Source organism: Triticum aestivum, chromosome 3D, assembly GCF_018294505.1.
Source record: "Triticum aestivum cultivar Chinese Spring chromosome 3D, IWGSC CS RefSeq v2.1, whole genome shotgun sequence".
NCBI classification, from domain to species: domain Eukaryota; kingdom Viridiplantae; phylum Streptophyta; class Magnoliopsida; order Poales; family Poaceae; genus Triticum; species Triticum aestivum.
The window spans coordinates 461225986-461236124 of record NC_057802.1 but is presented as its reverse complement, the minus strand read 5'-3'; the positions used below and the strand labels follow the sequence as shown (position 1 = coordinate 461236124).

Here is a 10139-nt window from a genome sequence, read left to right as displayed (position 1 = left end):
CCATCTTGTAGGCAAAATACTTGTCAGGGGTCTCATACCTCTCGACTCGGGCATGAGTCTGAAATACTAATTTCAACCCTTGGAACATCTCATATGCTCCATGGCGTTCAAAATGTTTTTGAAGTCCCGGTTCTAAGCCGTAAAGCATGGTGCACTAAACTATCAAATAGTCATCATACTGAGCTTGCCAAACGTTCATAACGTCTGCATCTGCTCCTGCAATAGGTCCGTCACCTAGCGGTGCATCAAGGACATAATACTTCTGTGCAGCAATGAGGATAATCCTCAGATCACGGAGCTAGTCCGCATCATTGCTACTAACATCTTTCAACTTATTTTTCTCTAGGAACATATCAAAAATAAACGGGGAGCTATATCGCAAGCTATTGATCTACAACATAGATATGTAAATACTATCAGGACTAAGTTCATGATAAATTAAAGTTCAATTAATCATATTACTTAAGAACTCCCACTTAGATAGACATCTCTCTAGTCATCTAAATGATTACGTGATCCATATCAACTAAACCATGTCCAATCATCACGTGAGATGGAGTAGCTTTCAATGATGAACATCACTATGTTGATCATATCTACTATATGATTCACGCTTGCCATTTCGGTCTCAGTGTTCCGAGGCCATATCTGCATATGCTAGGCTTGTCAAGTTTAACCTGAGTATTCTGCGTGTGCAAAACTGGCTTGCACCCGTTGTATGTGAACGTAGAGCTTATCACACCCGATCATCACGTGGTGTCTCGGCACGACGAACTGTAGCAACGGTGCATACTCAGGAAGAACACTTATACCTTGAAATTTAGTGAGAGATCATCTTATAATGCTACCGCCGTACTAAGCAAAATAAGATGCATAAAGGATAAACATCACATGCAATCAATATAAGTGATATGATATGGCCATCATCATCTTGTGCCTTTGATCTCCATCTCCAAAGCACCGTCATGATCACCATAGTCACCGGCTTGACACCTTGATCTCCATCGAAGCATCGTTGCCATCTCACCAACTATTGCTTCCACGACTATCGCTACCGTTTAGTGATAAAGTAAAGCAATTACATGGCGATTGCATTTTATACAATAAAGCGACAACCATATGGCTCCTGCCAGTTGCCGATAACTGTTACAAAACATGATCATCTCATACAACAATTTATATATCATCACGTCTTGACCATATCACATCACAACATGCCCTGCAAAAACAAGTTAGACGTCCTCTACTTTGTTGTTGCAAGATAATTGTAACAAAACATGATCATCTCATACAACAATTTATATATCATCACGTCTTGACCATATCACATCACAACATGCCCTGCAAAAACAAGTTAGACGTCCTCTACTTTGTTGTTGTAAGTTTTACGTGGATGCTACGGGCTTCTAGCAAGAGCCGTTCTTACCTACGCATCAAAACCACAACGATTTTTCGTCAAGTGTGTTGTTTTAACCTTCAACAAGGACCGGGCGTAGTCAAACTCGATTCAACTAAAGCTGGAGAAACAGACACCCACTAGGCACCTGTGTGCAAAGCACGGCGGTAGAACCAGTCTCATGAACGCGGTCATGTAATGTCGGTCTGGGCTGCTTCATCCAACAATACCGCCGAATCAAAGTATGACATGCTGGTAAGCAGTATGACTATTATCACCCACAACTCTTTGTGTTCTACTCGTGCATATAACATCTACGCATAGACCTGGCTCGGATGCCACTGTTGGGGAACGCAGTAATTTCAAAAAAAAATCCTACGATCACGCAAGATCTATCTAGGAGAAGCATAGCAACGAGCGGGGAGAGTGTGTCCACGTACCCTCGTAGACCGAAAGCGGAAGCGTTTTATCAACGCGGTTGATGTAGTCGTACGTCTTCATGATCCGACCGATCCTAGCACCAAACGTACGGCACCTCCATGTTCAGCACACGTTCAGCTCGATGACGTCCCTCGTACTCTTGATCCAGTTGAGGCCGAGGGAGAGTTTCGTCAGCACGACGGCATGGCGACAATGATGATGAAGTTACCGGCGCAGGGCTTCGCCTAAGCACTACGACAATATGACCGAGGTGGAAAATTGTGGAGGGGGGCACCGCACACGGCTAAAGATCAACTTGTGTGTCTATGGGGTGCCCCCTCCCCCGTATATAAAGGAGGGAGGGAGGAGGAGGCCGGCCAAGGTGTGGCGCGCCCAAGAGGGGGAGTCCTACTCCAAGTAGGAATCACCCCCCTTTTCTTATTCCTACAAGGAGAAGGGGAAAGAGGAGGAGGAGAGAAAGGAAAGGGGGGCCGCCCCCCAACTCCTAGTCCAATTCGGTTTGGGCTTGGGGAGGGGGGCGCCTCCACATGGCCTCTGCCTCCTCTCTTCCACTAGGGCCCATGAAGGCCCATTAACCCCCGGGGGGGTTCTGGTAACCTCCTGGTACTCCGGAAAATACCCGATACACTTCGGAACTATTCCGGTGTCCAAATATAACCTTCCAATATATCAATCTTTATGTCTCGACCATTTCGAGACTCCTCGTCATGTACGTGATCTCATCCGGGACTCCGAAAAACCTTCGGTACATCAAATCACATAAAGTCATAATACGAATCGTCATCGAACGTTAAGTGTGCGGACCCTACGGGTTCGAGAACTATGTAGACATGACCGAGACACATCTCCGGTCAATAACCAATAGCGGAACCTGGATGCTCATATTGGCTCCTACATATTCTACGAAGATCTTTATCGGTCAAACCGCATAACAACATACATTGGTCCTTTTGTCATCGGTATGTTACTTGCCCGAGATTCGATCGTCGGTATCACCATACCTAGTTCAATCTTGTTACCGACAAGTCTCTTTACTCGTTCCGTAATGCATCATCCCGCAACTAACTCATTAGTCACATTGCTTGCAAGGCTTATAGTGATGTGCATTACCGAGAGGGCCCAGAGATACCTCTTTGACAATCGGAGTGACAAATCCTAATATCGATATATGCCAACTCAACAAACACCATCGGAGACACCTGAGCATCTTTATAATCACCCATTTATGTTGTGACGTTTGATAGCACACTAAGTGTTCCTCCGGTATTCGGGAGTTGCATAATCTCATAGTCATAGGAACATGTATAAGTCATGAAAGCAATAGCAATAAACTAAACGATCATTATGCTAAGCTAACGGATGGGTCTTGTCCATCACATCATTCTCTAATGATGTGATCCCGTTCATGAAATGACAACACATGTCTATGGCTAGGAAACTTAACCATCTTTGTTTAACGAGCTAGCTAGTAGAGGCATACTAGGGACACTCTGTTTGTCTATGTATTCACACATGTACTAAGTTTTCGGTTAATATAATTCTAGCACGAATAATAAACATTTATCATGATATAAGGAAATATAAATAACAACTTTATTATTACCTATAGGGCATATTTCCTTCAGTGCCTCCATTGGACGAAGTGCAAGTGCTAGATCACCCAAGCCCCAAGCGGAGGAACTATGACCATTTCCATCAGGAGTCAGGACCAAACCACTTCTGCAAGGTTATCCTTGCTCCTAAGCTAGAGAGTCTGCCATTGCGTCTGGACTTCACAAAGCACTTCCCCGCCATCCCTACAGAGTTCAAGCTGAAGACGAACACCGGCTGCGCATGGAGGGTGACGGTGAGGGTGATCGACGACAGGGTCACCTTGATCAGGGTTGGGCCACCTTCGCCGCCGTTCACCAGATCATGATCGGGTACATGCTGACGTTCAAGCTGCTGTCCCCCGACACCATGAAGGTGATCGTCTTCAACGACGAGGGTGTGGAGGTGGTCACCAAGTGTAAGGAGCACGGCAATGCCTTCGCCGCGATTGCCTGAGCTCCTGGGGTCTCATTCTTGCTTGTTCTTGCTTTAAGACTTCGGCTTCGTTTATAACTTATCGTACTGTGTTGGTTTAAAACTTGTTCTGCGTGGTTAAACTTATGTTTGTGCCTAAGATTGTTCTGTTGCTACTAGTTTAGTTCTTACTAGTTCATGTGTGCCTTTGGTAACCTCACCACGTCGAGTAGGGGTTCCCACACAACTGTCCTGGATGTAACCAAACAACCGGACTTGCGTTTCCCCTCAAACAAGTCCGCAACCAAACATCAGGCCTTTCGTTTTAGCACATCAGGCTAGAGGGGATGCAGGCAACCAATCAACATGCATATGTTGGTTTTTAGCCTGTATATGCTCAGCTAGGCTCAACCGGGACAAGTACGCAAAGTGGCAAAAAAGATGCAGGTAACCAAACGCGCCCTAATTGTGCCACATAGAGATGGTTAGCCGCATGTGTCGCGCCTATGCACACGCAAATCATGCCAATATGTAAAATCTTCTCCATACAAGGACCAGGAAGATGCGCCGCCGCCAATGGGAACGAGAATTATGAAAGTCACCTTCGTCGTGAATCATGGAGCAGAAATCCTCCACTGCAAATCACCGCCACTATCATTGAGGCCACGACCGGCCGCCTCGCTGCCCTCTCGGCCGTTGCGGCGTGGCCGCCGCCACCCTGGCGTCCGGTCTACGCTGACGGGTCGTTGCAATTCTCCAGCCGTGAGAACTCATGCAGCACGAGGACGGGGCGTCGACCCGTTGGATGGGCAGCTGAGGTTGCTGCCAGCCCACCCGAGTTCGAGTCCCGGCACGGACACACGGTGCTCACAGAGTTTCTCCTATAAAAAAAAAGCCAACGAGGATTAGCCCTTGGATTGGTTTCATTTTTTTAAGAACTCCTGCAGCACAAGGGGATGACCCCATCGTCTGCCAGACGAGCTTCACCCGTCGGCTTTCTACAGCAACGACAAGGTGGGTGGAAAAGGAAGAGACGGGGCAGCGGCTAATGTTTTGCCCGGCCGCCGGCGTTTCTCATCTGAGCAGAGAATCATCTACACTAAAAATAACATGGATCATCTTTTTTTTCTCCGCAAAAAAAAAGGTGCTCCGACGCTCGTTCGCAAGCCGTAGCATCAAGACCACCGGGTCCCTTTTATTATGGGCACTTTGTTTCGTTGTCATGGAAAATAAAAATGACGGGACCTGCCACTCTATTCCTGCTGCTGGTTTGCGGGTCGTTCTTCTCGTCCACCTTCCGTATCTCCTTCCATGTCACCAGCACACTTCCGGACAACGAACATCCCACGGGACACAGAGATCCAAAAGGGCATCAAAAGTGTGCGCATCCTCTCGCAAGTGCCACAGTCCGGTTCAGTGGACGCACACGCTAAAAGCCACTAACAGAGCAGCACAGCCCATCTGTCAGTGACTCCGTCGTCCACTAATCCTCGTCCATCAGCTCACACCACTCCTAATCAGAAAGTGCGTAGAATACAAAAACGAAACGTGCCCAATGCTAATCGGTCTCGGCGTATGACGCAGGAGTCTTCCCCACTTCCATTCTCCTCTTTCTCTTGGACTCATGCGCGTGACATGGACGTTCCACGCAGAAGGAAGCTGCCCGGCAGCTTCGCCCAGTACCACTGCACCGCTTCCTGGTCACTGGTCCGCGGGCCCCGCCACGGCTTTTCCCCTCCGCTCCCGCGGTCCCGCCCCGCTCGGCCGAACCCCAACAAAACCTCCCTCTCTCTCCGCCAAAAAGCTCCCCAACAAGGGAGTCGTTGCCGTCTCGTCCTCCCCCACCCCTCCTTCCTCACCCCTTCCTCCGCGCCGCCGAGGTCTCACGTGCTCCTTTTAAGGCGCTCTCCGCCCGAGCCCCGCCTCGGGAACCCTAGCGCGCGACCGCAGTCCCGCCTCCGCTTCCCGCGATGTTGCCCGAGATCCGCGAAGGTGAGCAGCAGGCTCTACTGGAAATGGTGGTCGTGTTCGGAATTCGGACGCCCTTTTGTTTTTGTTTGTTTGTTTGGGAGGAGCGGAATTGGGATTCCTAATTCCTAGGACCGTGAGGCTTCGCTGTACTGATTCGATTTTGCCGTTTGCTGTTTGGGCGCAGAGGGCGGCAGCGGCGCGGGCACGAGCGCGACCAAGGCGATGTCGGTGTCGCTGAGCGGGAAGCGGGGCCGGTACGTGCGGCAGGTGACGGGCCGCCACAACGACACCGACCTGCACGTGGCGGCGCGGGCCGGGGACGCCGCGGCGCTGCGCCGCGCGCTGGACGAGGCGGCGGTGGTCGTGGCGGTCGGGGAGGAAGGGGAGCAGCTGGAGGCGGTGCGCCGCGCCGTGGCCGCGGAGGCCAACGAGGCCGGGGAGACGCCGCTCCTGGCCGCCGCCGAGAGGGGCCACCTCGAGGTGGTGGTGGAGCTGCTCCGGCATCTGGACTCCCAGGGCGTCGCCGCGAAGAACAGGTCGGGGTATGACGCGCTGCACGTCGCGGCCAGAGAAGGGCATCATGGTGAGGTTCCATCCTGACCTCTTTGCTGCAGATTGCGTATCCCTATGGTAAATTGCAGAGCCTTGAGCTGCGATTTTTTGTTTGCTGGGTTTGTAGCGACTGCGTACTTGGTACTAGCGCTATGTTTGGTCCACTATCTGGAAATGTGTGCAGAAGTGTATGTACTAGTATAGTTGTGAACTGCAATACGAAGCTTGGTATAGCTTCTTTTGCAGTTACATGATGTTTGGGGAAAACATTTTAACATGATTACACGCATAGCATAGCACTAACTTATAGTGAGTCAGATATTTTGCATTGCCGCATACGATACTCAAGTGAGTAGGTTGCAATTAATTAGGATACAAATTACAGAAAATATGCGGCCACTCAGTGTTTGAGCCTGTAGAGGTCTTTGCTGATTGATTTCTTCATTTTCAAAGGAACATTAGCCTATCAGGTGTTTAAATCTGTTCTCTTGCTTCTGACCTCAGTGCAAGTCTGTTTATAAGAGATTGAGCTGTTACACTTCAAAGACTGCACTAATTGGGTAAACTGGTGTGCAAAATAGGAAAAAACCTTTTAGGATATGATTACTTGAAAATGATTGGTGCTTGATCTGGATATTTGGCATGCATTGCGTGATGGCTGCAAGCACCTATATTTGTAGATTCACATCAAATTTGTGTGCCTTTGATGTGTTCTGCATATCCTGGATAGCTTGCTTCCAATAGAACGAGCCATCACTTTCTAATTTTATAATGGTAATGTTTTTTTTGGCAAACAATATAATGGTAATGGTGAAACTGGGGTAATCAGTACTTCATTTGATCCAGGATAAGTTAGGATAGCTTATTAACATATTCTGACTCCTATATTATTCATTGTATGTTTATATAGCCCATTAGTTATGTAGGAAGCAATTTTTTTCCTAACTAGGTACTATTTTGGTCAGCTGTTGTGCAGGAAATGTTACGTCACGATAGGATGTTTGCCAAAACATTTGGCCTTGCAAATACTACCCCGCTTATCTCAGCAGCTACAAGGGGACATGCTGAAGTTGTCCAATTGTTACTTGAACAAGATGATTTTGGATTGGGGGAAATGGCCAAAGATAATGGCAAAAATGCTTTACACTTTGCTGCTCGACAGGGACATATGGAAATTGTTAAAGCGTTACTTGAGAAAGATCCACAGCTAGCAAGACGAAATGACAAGAAAGGTCAAACGGCACTGCATATGGCTGTGAAAGGAACTAACTGTGATGTTCTTAGAGCACTTGTGGATGCTGATCCAGCAATTGTAATGCTGCCAGACAAAAATGGAAACACTGCCTTGCATGTAGCAACAAGGAAAAAGCGAGCAGAGGTATTTATATTGTGTTATTTATATATCATAGCCTATATGATTACCGTATACCTAGAATACATGTACTAGTCTAAAATAAACATTTAACTCTACCTGCTGATTACACCTTGTTTTACTAGAATGATCAATCAACTACTCCCTCCGATCCAAATTAATTGTCGCAGCTCTAGTACAAAATCCAAATTAATTGTCGCCGCTCTAGTACAACTTTGTACTAGAGCTGCGACAGTTAATTTGGATTGGACGGAGTCCAGTAGAAGTTGAATCAAATCAGCGATGTACTTATATTTCATCTTCCAGAAATATTCTGATAAGTTACATTGTTATACTTACACCTTTTGATTAGGGACATCATCCAAGCAAATGCATTAGAAACAAGTTATTCTCTAAGCTGATAAGATTGTGTCGTATGCGATGTAAATAATTTCTTAGGCCGCTAATGTGTCTAGTATGAAATGTAAATACTTAGCTGCAGTTAGCAAAAGCCGTGCTGCTTTGCGCACCAGGTTAGAGCATGACTAACTTTCTAATTTTATGGTGAAAATATTTCGAAATAATTTGTATCATAACTTCTTAATTTACATACGGCAGTTTTATATCACAAATTTTCACTCGTCTATTACATGTTTTATACTTGACTGTTATATTTCATGATAAATATCAAAACTTAATGTGGACTTACCGTTCTTAATATGGACTCACTGTTTCCTATTTTCTGCAGATAGTTATTGTTCTTTTGCGGCTACCAGATACCCATGTCAATGCACTGAACAGAGATCACAAGACTGCTTTTGATATAGCTGAAGGGCTGCCACATTGTGAGGAGTCGTCTGAAATTAAGGATATTTTATCTCAACATGGCGCTCTCAGATCTAGAGAGCTAAATCAGCCTCGAGATGAACTCCGGAAGACAGTGACAGAGATCAAGAAAGATGTCCACACACAGCTCGAACAGACAAGAAAAACTAACAAAAATGTGCATGGCATTGCTAAGGAACTCAGAAAGTTGCACAGAGAAGGTATCAATAATGCAACAAACTCTGTAACTGTTGTTGCTGTGCTTTTTGCTACTGTCGCTTTCGCAGCTATATTCACTGTACCTGGTGGAAATGAGAACAATGGAGTTGCGATTGTTGTCCAGACTGCTTCCTTTAGGATATTCTTCATCTTTAATGCCATAGCTCTGTTCACATCATTGGCGGTGGTCGTGGTTCAAATAACAGTTGTCAGGGGAGAAACCAAGTCTGAGCGAAAGGTTGTTGAGGTGATCAACAAGCTTATGTGGCTGGCATCAGTTTGCACAACCATTTCTTTCATTGCCTCATGCTATATTGTGCTAGGCCGCCATTTCCAATGGGCAGCAATACTGGTTAGTTTGATAGGTGGTGTTACAATGACTGGTGTTCTTGGAACAATGACGTACTTTGTGGTGAAATCAAAGCGCATGAGGAAGATTAGAAAAAAAGAGAAGATGTCAAGAAGAAGCGGCTCAAGCTCCTGGGTTGATAATACTGAAATCTCAGAGACTGAGCTTAATCAAGTGTATGCCTTGTAAAGAGACAGGGTGTTTGAACTCAGCCTTGCCTCTGCAATTGAGAATGTACATGCTTAATCAAGTGTATGCCTTGTAAGACACAGGGTGTTTGAACTCAGCCTCATATCTGGAATCGAGAATGTACATGAAAATTCCAGATGCGCGCATTAACAAATAGATTACTCACATTATTCCTTGATTGCACAATTCCTTTCTGTAATGACAAACGATGCATACCTAAAAGGGAGGCCCATTGTGTAAGGCTCATGCAGTTGAAGAATCCACTGTGCACAATCTGTTGTACAAGTCGGTTGCACTTTTTCTTTCTGTTCCATTTTCCAGCCATCATAACTGTGCACAATCTGTTGTACAAGTGAGGTGCACTTTTTTTCCGTTCCATTTTTCCAGCCATCATAATTCACGAGACATTCTGTTTTGGTTATTTGGTATGTATGCATCTACTTGTAACCTGTCATCAACTGCATACATACATTTCATGACTTAAGTAAGCTCCTGGCCCCTCATTCTTAATTCTGAACTGTTCCTCAGTTAACATTCTTATACTTTCATGTGGCAATGCGACTGCAGGCTCTGATAGTTTTTGTTCCTTTACACAATGAAGCATCATGTTTTGAGGATGCTGATTTTGTATGAACTTATGAGGATGCTTTATTGTTTTTATATTTTATTATAGAACAAATTATTAAGTAACTATTAAACCTTTCTCAATGTGACTGCAGGCTCCGTTGGTTTTAGTTCCTTTACAGAATTGGGCATCATGTTGTGAGGATGCTGATTCTTTTGGACTTAAACACATATAATTTGTTTGTATACTACAAATTGTTTAGTACTCCCTCCGTCCG

At 45.9% G+C, this 10139-nt stretch overlaps 1 protein-coding gene across 1 annotated transcript; it reads left to right on the top strand.

The window, feature by feature from the left end:
* The first annotated feature begins 5660 nt into the window (after positions 1–5660).
* LOC123079673 (ankyrin repeat-containing protein NPR4) lies at positions 5661–9603 on the top strand. The gene is made up of 4 exons (XM_044502475.1): positions 5661–5833; positions 5997–6395; positions 7330–7742; positions 8464–9603. Exons 1-4 carry the CDS (start codon positions 5812–5814, stop codon positions 9295–9297), a joined length of 1668 nt encoding a protein of 555 aa, XP_044358410.1. The 5' UTR covers positions 5661–5811; the 3' UTR covers positions 9298–9603.
* Positions 9604–10139: the final 536 nt, after the last annotated feature.

Bases quoted from the DNA above. Each gene is read 5' to 3' on its own strand.
- LOC123079673 (XM_044502475.1), top strand. From the start codon at position 5,812: ATGTTGCCCGAGATCCGCGAAG. The intron at 5,834-5,996 runs GTGAGCAGCAGG...GTTTGGGCGCAG, and splicing joins GTTGCCCGAGATCCGCGAAG to AGGGCGGCAGCGGCGCGGGC. The intron at 7,743-8,463 runs GTATTTATATTG...TATTTTCTGCAG, and splicing joins CAAGGAAAAAGCGAGCAGAG to ATAGTTATTGTTCTTTTGCG.